General features: G+C 39.1%; 1 protein-coding gene across 2 annotated transcripts; it reads right to left on the reverse strand.

The window, feature by feature from the left end:
- Positions 1–4,601: 4,601 nt before the first annotated feature.
- Positions 4,602–10,929, reverse strand: LOC131320994 (uncharacterized). 2 transcript variants are annotated; one of them, XM_058351963.1, is made up of 5 exons: positions 10,558–10,929; positions 5,794–5,894; positions 5,530–5,646; positions 5,350–5,451; positions 4,602–4,900 (listed from the first exon to the last, which is right to left on the reverse strand). In XM_058351963.1, exons 1-5 carry the CDS (start codon positions 10,802–10,804, stop codon positions 4,730–4,732), a joined length of 738 nt encoding a protein of 245 aa, XP_058207946.1. In that variant the 5' UTR covers positions 10,805–10,929; the 3' UTR covers positions 4,602–4,729. The 2 variants fall into 2 exon arrangements, with proteins under 2 accessions (XP_058207946.1, XP_058207944.1); XM_058351961.1 differs by having other exon boundaries at positions 10,555–10,853.
- Positions 10,930–14,277: the final 3,348 nt, after the last annotated feature.

Raw genomic sequence — 14,277 nt, forward strand, 5'->3', positions numbered from 1 at the left:
GGAGTCCCTTCACCTTTGGACTTTGCGATTGTTATCCAGATCAAGAGTCCTTACGGTACTGGGACCTCTTGGGCTTATCCGTACATGACGGAAATAGGTTGGTGATGGAGTGTCCTCCTCACCTTAGGACTCCCTTGATCCTTATCAGGTTTGAGGAGTCCCTTCACCTTTGAACTCTGCGATTGTTATCCAGATCAAGAGTACTTATGGTGGATGAATCTCTATGTTTATCCTCTAAGGCTCGTGGCATAATCTCTTCGGACGAGATAAAGTCCTGGCTGTTCTATGAGTCCCATAGACTATACGAACTTTTGCCGTGGAGTGTTTTATAAGTCTCTAGCTGCAGGTTTGTCATATTTACCGAGCTCACCTGATGAGCTGAGCTCGGTATTCTTCTATGAGCTATGCTTGTGAGCTGACCTCCATCCTTAGGCTAGTTTAATAGAGGCTTTCTCTTATAGGCTAGATTTCATGCTCTTGGGACTCTAGCTTGAGCCCTTAAGGCTGTGCTCGTGAGCACTTTGGTTTGGGCTGACCTTGGGATGACCTTTGCCCTTGGGTTGGTCCATTGAGCTCAGCTCTTCAAGCTAAGCTCTGCGTCACTGGGTCTCCTACATGACCCTTCGTGTTGTGCTAGGCTTTCTGGTCTGAACTGACCTTGGGAGATTATTTTATACTTATCAGTACGATTCTTTTATTGTTCGCCCACCCGATCTTAAAATTTTTTGTGGTACCGCGAGTTCCGGAACTTCCGCAGGGTGGACCAAGGTGGTTCAACCCAAGCTTTAATTGCAACACACTCCAAATCGGAAAACTCTTCCTGGAAAAAGAAAGGATGGGAAAAAAAAGCTCAGTCAAATATCCAACCTGTCAAAGGAATACAATTCAAGGTTCATCTTCTCTAGATAAAAAGCAGTCTTTATCAGGAGTTACAATTTTCTACAAAATGGTTCAAAGTGTACATGTTGATTGCTCTCGCTCCCCGCTTTCCAGTGGGGAGACAAGGACAAGGAAATTCTCGCTTGTGTTTTTTTCTCAAGATTGGAAAGTGCGTGCCTACAAAAATTCCCCCCCCCATGCTTGTGCAAGCAGTAGCGGCACCAGGTTTTGAACTGTAAAAAGAAGCCAATTTGATACCATAATAGAAATTGTATCCATTTTTGTTAATGCAATGTGTCCCGGGCAAACTTGCGTATACCTCGTATTAATTCGTACAACACTCTAATGGCCATATACATGCTTACGCAGGGGCGAGGTGGCCCTAGAGTTCCTGGTAGATCTATCTATATCGATATCTATATACTACTATATACTCCAATAAAAATGTAATTACTTAAAATAAAAAAAAGAAGCTCTCTCCTTAACTCTCTCTCCTACATGGAATTTCCTCAATTTTTCATCCTTTTATTCATTATTCTGTACTTTTACAAAATGCAAAATATGTACTCCACTTTGTTTTGCTTAAAAAATAAACTAAGTTCAATCAATAACATAACAAATATATACTTTACTTTGCATAAAACCTATTTTCTTACGCTTTATCTTGATTTTTATTGTTGTGTAATATTCATAATTTATTGTCGAGAAAGTAGAGTAAATTTTAAGAGTCATACATGCGAATCCACTAATACAAAGGACAACGAAAAAAAGTTCTTATTGATGTTTTTGGTTTTCGTCCCCGTGCATTGAACGGGTAAAATGTAGTTTTGTACAAGCATGTTAATGTGCAAAAATTATTAGTCGTGCCTTGTTGGGTCAAATAATTCAGGGAATAAAGTTTGCCCCTTCTGGTTGGGGCACAGACAAGGAATGGCTGAAGCTTCCCATTTTGAGCATTGGAACGACAAAACCAACCCCGATGGAATACGAATCTCCCCTCAACAGGAACAATGGAATATAAACCCGATTCGTGTACAAGTACAATCCCATCATCGGGATTGCGTGTGAAAGCAATCCCGAAGAATCATCCCATGGCCAAACACCGAAAACTCGACCTCGAAACAGTCCCTATAATTCTCCGAGAGGTGAACGAGGACCTACCGCCTCTTTGGACAGTGAAATGGTAAAATAAGGAATGAGAGAGCCATTTCTCACTAAATCTCACGATTTATGGTGAAATTGGATGAGAAACGAGAAGAGCTAAGCAAAAACTTTATATTCTATATTTTTCTTTTCATTTCTCACCAAAATATTCAATCCAAATAAGTGATTTGGCTAGAAACCATAACTTTTCTTTTCTTTTCTTATGAACTTGGCTAGAAAAGAAAAGTGATTTGGCTAGAAACTGTACAGTGGTACTATGTTTCTAGCCCACGGTATAGATTATCCCAAATCTAACCACAAAGTATCATCTGAAATTACCCCAAATAAGTGATTTGGCTGGAAACCGTAACTTTTCTTTTCGAGAAATCGACACTCATCATAGTACTATGTTTAATTTCAAATCTTACAATAAACCTTGAACAAGCATATTCATAGAAGATAAAAAAAAAAACAAAAAACCATGTTCATAAACAAGACCGGAACCAATATTCCTGTTTTGCTTATCACTGCCCAATAGGCGGTGGGTGGATGGTAGACGCATAATACTAGATAAAATTAGTATTGAAATACACATCTGATGAACATATGTAGACACAATTTTCACAGATTTCAACCACATTTTTCACATATATGAATGTACCTTTTCTTACATTTAAGTACCACCCTATGTAGGGCTGCAAATGAACCAGCTCGGCTCATTAGTGGCTCGTTCAAGCTCGGCTCGGAAGTTAAATGAACGAGCTCGAGCTGATTTTTTCAGATAGTTTTGTAAACGGGCCGAGCTCAAGCTAGGATAAGCTCGGCTCGAGTCGGCTCGCAAGCCGGGGTATATATACTTAAGTTTAAGATTTTTATTGTTATTTCATAATTTGTTCTTTTCGTTTTCACTTTCTAGTCAACCAAGGGAAGCGAAAGCACACGCATATCAGTACACCTCCGCTCTATAGGAAAATGAATGATATATACCTTCACAATCAAAATATTTTTGGTTGTATTAGGCCTATGCGATGATATATATACATTTTTCGTTGGTTTGTTAAGGCTCGTGAACAAGCTCGAGTCAAGCCAAGGCCTGCTCGGCTCGAGCTCGACTCATTAAGTTTTCACTGAGCTCGAGCTCGTGTTCATTAAAAACTTAATAAACAAACTTGAACACCGTAAAGTTCGGCTCGGTTCGGCTCGTTTGCAGCCCTAACCCTATGGGTCATGGTTTTTTTGGGTAAGTTAATTCATTGAAACCCAACCAAGGTACAACATCACGAGAAATTTTTTTTATAACCGGTATATCAAACACTTTGGTATTCCTACTTCACAAATAATGTGACACGTGGCAAACTATAATTTATGAGGATTTCAACTGTAATTTATACCGGGAGCCTTATTGTGCAAAAATAGACGACATCATTTTGTCTCATGTGCCACATTTAACACCTTGTTTGGCCTCCTGTTTTGATTTATGTGCTCTAATTTTTGGAACCCAATAGAACATAAATTAGTTTATAAGAGCTTTAGTAACAAAATTTAATTATGATCCTTTACAATAATATGATCAAAATAATAAAATCTTCGCATCGATTCAAACAGATTGAAAATTGAAGCACATAATTTTTTAGAATATTTATATAATATTAAAAATATGGTTAAAAAATTAAGCACTCTAATTTTCAATCCATTTGAATCAATACGAAAATCTTATTGTTTTGATCATATTATTCTGAAGGGTCATAATTAACTTTGGTCTTTTGGGCTCTCATAATCAAGTTTCTGCTCTATAGGGTCCCAAATAAAGAGCAGATACTTAATTATGAGTCTTAAAGACAAAATATAATTATGACCCTTTACAATAATATGATCGAAATAATAAGATTTTAGCATCGGTTCAAACGGATTGAAAATTAGAGTACTTAATTTTTTAATCATATTTTTTAATAGTACTATATAAACACCTAAAAAAACTATGTGCTCTAGTTTTCAATTCGTTTGAACTGGTGCGAAAATCTAATTATTTTGATTATATAATTCTAAAAGGTCAATTAAATTTTGTTGCTAAAACTCTCATAATCAAGTTTCTGCTATACAGGATCCCAAAAATTGAAACACATAATTCAAAACAGAAGACCAAACCAGACCAAACCAAAACAACTTCGTTTACTTTTGTGCAACAAGGCTGCACGAAATAAATTACAGTTAAAGTCCTCATAAATTACAGTTTGCCATGTGTCACATTATTTGTGAGAGAGGGATACCAAGTATTTGATATACATATACCGGTTATACAAAAAAGTTTCTCCAAGATCATTGGGATGGTTGTTAGTTTTTCTTGTTTAATTATTCAATACTCCAGGAATAAATGAATAGTATACTTCCTCCTCTCACATAACATTTGGATCTCACATGTGTCCTATGTGTGGACCCCACATGTTATGTGAGAGAAGGGAGTATACTATTCATATACTCCGGAAGTATCGAATAATTTTTGCTTCTTTTTCTTTTTATCAAGAGGCTTGTTATTTGTCAGCATTTTCCTCAGTATTTTGCAGTTCCCAACATGATGAGCAAGATCAAGAATGACAGAATATATATTAACAAGTGTATGAATGGTACATGAATTTCTGGTTTACACATGTATAGAAGTAATTATATGTACAAATGCACAGAGGATGGTTACAAGATTTGAATAACTTATCTACAAGAAGTGCCATTGCCAATATACCTTCTCTACAATGCCCCCTCCGCTCCGAACGGCAAGGCGGAGCCTTTCAGAAGCAGGAGGAACCCCCCAAAGTAGAGGCACAGCAACAGTCATGGTTAGCTTTTCATGCAAACCGCCCTTAGTTGCTTTTTCTGCAGCGACGACCTGAAGAAACATAATTTGGAACAAGCTAATTAGACGTTTGAGGAAAACTTCCTCAACTGCCAAGATAAATCAAGAAAGAAAACTATGCATGCATATTGTTAAATAGCCTTTCTTTAATAATCCGAAAAACATGATCATGGGGCATTGTGGCTAACGTAGTAAGTAGTAACTATCAATCCAGGGAACGGGTATTATGAACCACGTTGAGCAGATTCTGGAATCCTGTTGTGATATTGAGACCAAAAATCCAATAAATTCTACATGAACGAGTGAGACTCATGCGATCCTTTCTATGCTCAGCAGCACTAGATGCTGACGTTGAAGTAAAAAACATGAGATTGTCTTTGAGCCTAGAGCACAGGCTCCATGGACTTCTTGTAATATTTAGTGCACAGTATGGATAGAAGTTAAAATGATTCCCAAAAGGAAAAAAAAAATGGTATCGATACCTCCCCACCATGCTCCAAAACAGTGTCTTCCACAACATCACTTAGCATTTCTATGGAACGGCAAAACCCTATGATGCAAAGCCTTCTGCCTGTATCAAGCCCCTATATTATGAATTCCAACATGCATCAGATAAAGCTCGAGTTCAAGATTCCAGTAAAAAAATTATATCATTTGGTTACATTTGTTGCTGCAATATCAAAGAGTGCACCCAGACATAGGCTCTGCTTTGGATCCATGTAATCACTCTCCTGAAAGCGTGAGAATCTTTGAGAAGTTTTTGACTTTCCATGCTTTTTCTGCATGCCAAGAGTACATAAGTTTTAATGGACACTAAATTGCTTCTGTTCAGCAACTACAGCCCACTAACAATTACTAAAACCACCAACAATTGCCTGTACCCGACGATTATATATTTTCAGAGCTATACCGAGGAATTAACATACATCAGAAGAAGAGATGCGCCGAGGGATCATAGAGCCTCCGATCTGAACAAGTCCATCAGCAGTGAACAATGTGACGCGCTCTTCTGGAACCCACTGAATAGCTGCATGCACACCAGAATAAGCATTTCACAAAGTTGCAAGACATTTAGAGAAAATGCTACTGTCCTCCAGTTACAAAAGCCTCTGCATAATAATAATAATAATAATAATAATAAACATGTACACGATAGGTGGGTGATGCTTGTATACCTCTAGTTGTGTGCTAGGGAAGAACCTCTTGTAACCCTATCATTATTGTAGTGGAAGATTTGACGCGGACTAAGGTCCTGTGGATGTACCTCTAATTAAGGGGGAACCATGTAAGAATTCACTGTACCGTGGTTTGCTCGTGTTATTTAATTTTCGGCTCCCAGACATGTTTGTTGGTTATTGTGGTGCAATATTTTAGCCCATTCTCTTTTTGCACAAGGAGGGAAAAATGTGGAGGAGCTTTTTCCCAACAAGTGGTATCAGAGTTGTGGTTCAGTAGGTGTGCTTGATTGATTATTGTGTGAATTTAGAATGGAGGATAATTGAGGGGCAATGATTAAATTGACTTTCGCAAATTACTCTATATGGAAACCACCAATGGAGGATGTTCTTTATACTAAGGACTTCCATTTATGGTTAATTTACCTATCTATGGTGATTCGAAGAACCCGAAAGATACAAGTGATGAGGTTTGGGTGGTAACGAATAAAAAAGCCGTTGCCCTAATTCGTACTTGGGTTGATCAAATGTGTTCCATCATGTGGCTCAAGAAACTAATGCCTATGAGTTATGGACGAAATTTGACGCCACGTATGAGAGAAAAACAGCACAAAACAAAGCTTCCTTGCTTCAAAGACTTGTTAATTTGAAGTACAAAGATGCTCGTAGTGCTGCGGAGCACATGAGCGACTTCCAAGGGTTGATAAATCAGCTGACTACGATGAAACTAGTGCTAGATGATGAGTAGCAAGCACTGTCGGTGTTGAGCTCTTTGCCTGGCAGTTGGAAAACGCTGGTTGTTACAATCAGCAATTTGGCTCCAAGGGGGATGGTAACCATGGACATGGTGAAAGATAGCATGTTCAATGAAGAGGGAAGAAGAAAAGAGCAGGATACTTCGGTTGAGACAGATGCTCTTGTTGTTCAGAACTAGAAATTCTGGTGGTGATCGTAACAAGTCCAAAGAGTCCAAAGACAACTGAAGGAGCAAGTCAAGAGGAACATCAAAGCCAAGCAATGAAATTGAAGGCTACCATTGTCATAAGATGGGACATATCAGAAAGGAGTGAAGAATACTTAACAAGGAGCTAAAGAAAAGGAAAGGTGTCGAAAAGAGAGATGACAATGATGTATTATGTCATCTAGTAATTTCTACCTACTTAGTTTTGAAGCCTTTTCTCTAAAAAAGAAGTCACAAGCTTTAAATATTGTTTTCTTATATTGGGCTAAGTTCTAACAGGTATTCAAATCATGTGGGTTGAGTGTCCAAGTATTATGGGACTGGGGTGTCCAAAGCAGTGATTTTACCTTGAATTAAGCACTGTGTCTATAGAGTTTACATGCTCGCAAGCCTCATGAGGGTGTTCAACTAAATAACCCACTGTAGTTGTAGAGCTGCCTATGACCTGGCTGAAGTGCAAATAACTAGATCACGCAGATTTGTGGGTCCAAGCACCAAGGCGAAGGTGCACATGTTATCAAACTTTAAACAATCATTCTACAACCACACCCAAGTGCACACCCACACTCACAAGGGTGTGGGATCCACACACTGGATGTGTGTAGTGTGTTTGGAGCCCACACTCTTGTGAGTGTGGGTGTGCACTTGGGTGTGGTTCTAGAATTTTTCAACTTTAAAGCACTCAATGGCAGAATAGCAGTACCTAAGTTAAGGGGCACAAATATACATCATCCTACATGGGTGCAGCCATGGAGGGGTGATTGCTGCGAATTCACTCTATTGATGATGATGGTATTGGGCATCAGCCATGACAAGTGGTACAATCAAAATTATTGTTTGGATAAGATGCAAAGTAAGGTTTTGTTTGACTCCCTCTTCTAGCTATGATTGTATGCTATACAAAACTATGAAGAAGGTGGTTTAAAGGGAGTTCAACTCCAGAAAGGAGCTCAGGTAAGGTGTAGGATTTTAGCGTATATCAGCTCATATGGTAACCTATATTATACTTAGGATGCATTTGGTTGGATGGATGGAATGTAAATTGGAACGAAATTTTGAATGGAATGGAATGGAATTGGAGGAATTGAAATTGGAATAATCATTCCTCTTCCAACGTTTGGTTGTGGCAATGAATCAATAGCAAGAATGAAATTTGCATTCCAATTCTTGTGTTTGTTATGCTAGAGTCGCATGCCAATGGAATGGAATTTGGAGTGGCAATAGTAATTTTTGAAGTGACATTAGCAAAAATTGGAGTGACAATAGTAATTTTGGGGTGGCATTAGCAAAATTTTGGAGTGGCAATAGTAATTATGTGAGTGACATTAACAATCCAAAAAGGGATGGTGGAATGGAATTGTAATTCTTTTACTTTTCAATTGGAATAGTTATTCCTTTATTTGGATGAATAATAATTTCATGCGGAATGGCTATTCCTTCAATTTTTAGTGAACCAAACATCAGAGTAGACATTCCATAGGAATAACCATTCCATTCCACTTCTTATTCCATTCAACCAAACATAGCCTTGGTGATTATGTCTTCCACACGAGAAAAGAAGGTAATTTGAACTGAACTACGTAAATCTTCTATATTTCTCTTTTGGCTATTGTAGCATGTTGATTTTTGCCTCAACACCAAGCAAATCTCCGTCGTCCCTCTTCGTTGAGAGAAAGCCATCAGATTGTCAAAGGCTCATCAGCCAATGGGTTCTACCGGAGCGAAGGGGTAAGTGGTGGTCGATTACTTGATTGAACAAAACCAAGTAATACCAACAGCAGAGAGAGTGATAGTTAGACTTTGGGTTCGGGTACCAAGTGTCTGATTCCTCCTTTTGAGTGCTCTACTCCTTTATAGGCAATTGTGACTCCAGTTACTGTTCGCAACATCACTTAACCGTCAGCTGACAACGGCTAAAAGTCATCATGCATTCTTCACGAAACTTGTGACTTGTGAGTGTAGCTTAGGGCAAACCCAACGAGTATTTCTCTACAAGATTCTCCTACTGATCGGCAGAATGGATATGGCGCCATCATTACTGGCACGCACCTCCTCCCGTAGGTGGGTGCCAAAATGTTGTTTGCATTCCACATACTCGTTCAAGAAGGCTCATGTCTTCTCGGTGTTAGAAAAGCTCAGCCCATAAAATCTCCTTAAAACCCAAGTATTAAAGAGAGGGAAGCTAGGGCCTTATAACCAACATAGAGGGGGCTTGTCTAGGCGATATGGAACAAAATCCAACACACCCCCTAGCCCACAAAGCGTGACAACCGGACAACGGTTCACCAATGAAAGGCTCAACCAAAGCTCTGATACCATGTTAAAAACTTTATATCCATCTCAAAATTAATTGGCTATGAGTGGAGAGGTCCTTGGCTATGAGTGGAGAGATCTCAGATGTTATTAAATGATCACTCATTTCACCCCAAGCAATGTGGGATTCATTTCCTTAACATCCCCCCTCATGTGCAACCGCGGTTAAATGATCACTCATTTCACCCCAAGCAATGTGGGATTCATTTCCTTAACATCCCCCTCATGTGCAACCGCGGTTTGAGGTTTGTCACGTGTGACCACTTTTTGGGTCCTATCATTGTGCAACCTTTTTGCTGGTCTGTCATCGCGGGGTGTGGATTGTAAATTTTTTTTTAAAATGTGGGGTAGAATGGGCCCCGCTCTGATACCATGAAGAAAAGCTCAGCCCATAAAGTCTTCTTAAAACCCAGGTATTAAGGAGAGAGAAGCTAGGGCCTTATAACCAGCATAGAGGGGCTTGTCCAGGCGATGTGGGACACAATCCAACACGGCTATGCCTCCTGCCGATTATACCATTGGTTGGTCACTCTTCTTGCCGACTGTATTTCTAGTCAGACACTCTTCGTGCTGAGTGTCTAGCTCATCACCCGGCACCATCCTCCTCTAGTGGTAAGATAAATCCAGCTCCTTGCAAGGCAACTCGTTATTGGCAATGTCCATGGACCATTAGGGGTGCCGCATGTCACGGGCCGTTACTTATCGTTCATTCTACTTAATCTCAAGTTCTTGCCTTTAATTTATGGGCCATAAACGGTGATTATGAGTTCACCTCCCACAGCTAGAGGTGTATGCACGCTTCCACTGCATGGATGGAAGGGGAAAAAATCCCAAACCAAATATGGTCCCATCGAATGTAGTTAGGAAATAGCTGGAATTCAAATCAGCTTGTACTGAAATCCTACATGATCACCACATATGGACCTAGAAATTATGCAACAACTAAAACGAACCCAGAAAACCGAGAAAGATAAAATTGCAAACCCCAACTAATCTAAACATATCCTTTTGGGCCAGTAAAGCTCTGGCTTTAACTGGGATACCCACAAGTGAGCGGTGGATTGGTCACCATAAATCTTAGAACGAGACGAAAACATAGAGAGAGAGAGAGAGAGAGACTGTACGCAAAGTCGAATACCCACGTTCTAATCAAACAGAAAACAATAGAAGCCAAACAACAAGCTAACTAAAAAATTAAGACAGAAATCACAAAAGAAGCTTAGGATCGAACAGGTACCCACCATCTCCGAGGTCGGAAGATTCCCACGGGTAAAACCCAAACGTATCGTCGCCGAGAAAATTTCCCGAATCCGAAGCTTTAGGGCTTGTAAGTACGCTGCTACGGGGCGGTGGATGAGGGCGGAGAAAGGAGAACCGAGGCGGTGAGGAGAGAGAGGAGGAGGATGAGGAGGTTCCAATGGAGCGAGAAACGGAGGAGAGAGAGTAGGAGGAGAAGGTGGAGAAGCACAGAGCTGACGTTTCCGCCATTGTAGAGAGAGAGAGAGAGAGAGAGAGAGGGATCTGATGAATTTTGAGAGGGGGGGTGTGGGGGCTCGCGGGGGGAAGAGGGGGAAAACAAAAGGAAGAAGAAAAGGCTGAAAATTCAGAGGCCACATGTCATGTGGACATGTGGGTAATACGGTTTGTTTTTTCAACAAAACTACTCACACAACAATTAATTTACACAATTTTTGACATACATGTGAATCCATACATAAAAGTATGTGAAGCCTATGTGTATGTGAGAAATTGTGTTTGATATTATATTTGAATTGTTATGTGAATAGCATTTTTATTGTGTTTTTTCCTTTTTTTTTCTTTCAATAAGTTTACAACCACACACAAATAAACAAATATTTACACACACTCAAAAAGAGAATGGGTCGCACACACATTGCACACATTCAATGTATGTGTAAGTATGTGTGTGATTTTAACATTGTTATTTTTCTTTTCATCTCATGTTAGGGGTTAGTTATTAGGACTCGGCTCCCCTCTAGTTTTCCCCGCCAATCTCCCTTCCAGTTTGCATTTTTTGGGCCCATGTAGAGTCCATGTCAATGATCAGAGTTGTTAATCATGTAGATCTCATCGAGACGAGTGACCATATCAAAAATCACATTTAACAAATATGTATTGATGTTGGAGTATATGAACTTGCAACCAACGGGTTTCTATCTAATGTGCCCAACACCATTTTTAACAAATCGATTAGGTATCGGTGCATATCTGATGAGTGTGATTTTTGGTCTGGACATTCGTGTAGCCAAGATCTACATGATGAATGATTCTAATTATCGTCAAGGACCCTACACGGGCCCACAAAATGCAAACCTGGAGGGGAGCCGAGTCCTAATTGTTAGTAGTAGTTACGAGTCACGACAAAACTCAAGCATCTCCTCCATAAGTACTCGAACACAGAATCTCTCTCTTATGAAGGAGAGTTACACCGGGTAAAAATTCACAAGTGGTGTGTATTTGTTTGTTCTTTGCAGCATCTTATTTCTTGCTAAATGTTAGGAACTAGTGGAATGAACTTTTCTAGAGGAAATGTAACGAATTTTTTTGGACGGATTTATTGAGGCAATAAAATAGAAGAAAAGTAAGGATTCACACCCTCTCCATTTCATAAGGGGAATGGAGATCTTGGTTTCATGTAATGATATTGACACCTCATCTTCTACCTTAAAATTGATGCATAAGATCGTCCAAGTCTGCTTGATCAAATAAAATTATGTCGTTTTGACCAGCTAATAAGTTTATTTTTATATCTTGAGTTTAATAATAATTCTATAATTTTAGGGTTCTGTAAATGGTAATCTACCATTGAAGCTGATCTCACGTTGAATTGATGATGTCATCGTTGTTAGGCAACTTTTTCCGAAGTAAATTACTAAGGGTATGTTTGGAGGAAAGCTGGAATGGAATGGTAATTTCAATGGCATACTTTCTCATGTTTGGTTCATCATTAAATGATAGGATAATCATTTCAAATGAAACCACTATTTACCTTAGTAAATAAATTGTCATTCTGCTAAAAAAAAAACGAAAGAATTGTCATTCCATTTCTTTGCCGTACCAAAATTACTAGTTTCACTCAAAGATTCGCTATTGCCAGTCCGAAAATTGCTATTGTCACACCATTCCATTGAGAATGAGAATGACTATTCCTGGGCACAGCCAAACTTGAGAATGAGAATGGATATTTCAATCTCATTTCCTCAGTCAAGGTGGCTGTCACTGTTGATGCTATTACTGTTTAGAAATTGGTTATGAAACGACTTATGGATTCGTAGATTACTATTTGTGCAGACTGGATGCTCATACCCTCTGTGGTGCTTAACTGTTTCCCATCTCTGCTTTCAAAGTTTTTACATTTGGGCACACTTTGGGGAGTTTCTGCAGAATTTCAAATCCAGAAATATATGTGGTTATGTATTATGTCTTGCTTATAGATTATGTGTTTAGAACTCTGCAAATATTCCCGCATCAATGAAATCTGTTAAATATGAGAGAAGAAATATTGAATTCGATTATTGAAACCATACAATGAGACCTCTATTTATACAAGAGGAGAGAGCCTAACTATGGAAATAAAATCATACTGATTAACTATGGAATAAAATCATCCTAATTACAATCAAATCACAATCTCAAAATCACGATTTGATCGCGATATTATTTTGTATATACATTTATTGTAATATCCCATCTCAAACTCAAGTAGGTCTACCAACTTGAGTTTGAAAAAGCCAAGAGAAACTAGAAACATCCAAGCAAAAAGAAACCAAGAGCCGCCACGCCACGTCAAGCCAAGTCAAACTCAAGTAGGTCTACCAACTTGAGTTTGAAAAAGAAGAAACGAAGAAGCCATGAATCGAAAAGCCACGAGCAATGATTGTGAAGAGGCGCGCTGGTGATAAAGAGACGTTTTGGTGGATGAAAACAACTGGAAAGCGTGGAGGAGATCGATTGACAAAGTAACTAAGTGCCTGGCGGACGGCAGCGAGGCTTAGGCCGCCCGCCAGGAGCGAATATCCACAGTACCTAGATCTTATAGCTCTGATACCGTGTTAAATATGAGAAAAGAAATATTGAATTCACACTTGCAATAATGACGATTGTCCACAAATGTGCAAGTTTGTTTCCTAAACATCTTGAGATCAAGGCTTGTTGTATTCAGTAACTGTGTATGCACTGCCGGTTCTGAGCTAAGCCGAGAAAGGCGGCGGACTTAAGCCCCCGAAATTTGGCGAAAAATTGGGGCCCCTATACCTAGGTACGTAATATATACTTAATTAGTGGCTTTTAGTTACCAGGGGAGATAGCTAGCTAAGTGGTAAGTTTAGGTCTTGATATCCAACAGATTCAAGGTTCAATTCTCAGCCTAAGCAACTCTCAACTTGTTTTTCCCTTCTTTTGTTTTCCTTGAGGTTAATTTTTTTAAAAAAAAAAAAAATAGGGCCCCCTGTTTTACAAGTTCGACTTAGGCCTCAAAAATCTCAGGGCCGGCCCTGTGTGTATGCATGAATTGTTTGTTTTTTGGCTTTTGTTTCTTTGAATTTCATCATTTTTGGGCATGAAGATAGGGTGTAGCAACCATAGTTTTTTCACTCTTCACCCCTCCACTCTGCATGCAGGCAGCCAACCATGATTTACTTGAATTATTGCTTGAGAGCTTCTCCCATCTCCAGCAGTCAGTAAAAAAAAGAGGAATTTGTTTTTTGGTCAATTCTTTTTTTTTTTTTTAGATGAGGTCAATTCTTATTGATTGGCATAAACTTTTTCATTGCTTTTTGGGTGCCATCCATTTGTCAATAAAGCCAGCTCTGTCAGCTGTATCAGATGAGTAATGAAGGGACTCTTGCGTTGTTTTCGGCTTCTACAGAAAGGGAATTAGAATAAATGTACAAGAAAGGGCATTTACCCAATATGTTTTGAAAATATACAAGAAAATTAGG

This window comes from Rhododendron vialii, chromosome 3a (assembly GCF_030253575.1).
Source record: "Rhododendron vialii isolate Sample 1 chromosome 3a, ASM3025357v1".
NCBI lineage: Eukaryota > Viridiplantae > Streptophyta > Magnoliopsida > Ericales > Ericaceae > Rhododendron > Rhododendron vialii.

What these genes read in the sequence shown, in the direction of transcription:
- LOC131320994 (XM_058351961.1), bottom strand. Translation starts at nt 10,804, where the DNA reads ATGGCGGAAACGTCAGCTCTGTGCTTCTCCACCTTCTCCTCCTACTCT. An exon ending in TTGATATTGCAGCAACAAAT is followed by an intron (nt 5,452 to 5,529) that starts GTAACCAAATGA and finishes TTCATAATATAG; the next exon opens with GGGCTTGATACAGGCAGAAG. An exon ending in TTTTGGAGCATGGTGGGGAG is followed by an intron (nt 4,901 to 5,349) that starts GTATCGATACCA and finishes ATGTTTCTTCAG; the next exon opens with GTCGTCGCTGCAGAAAAAGC.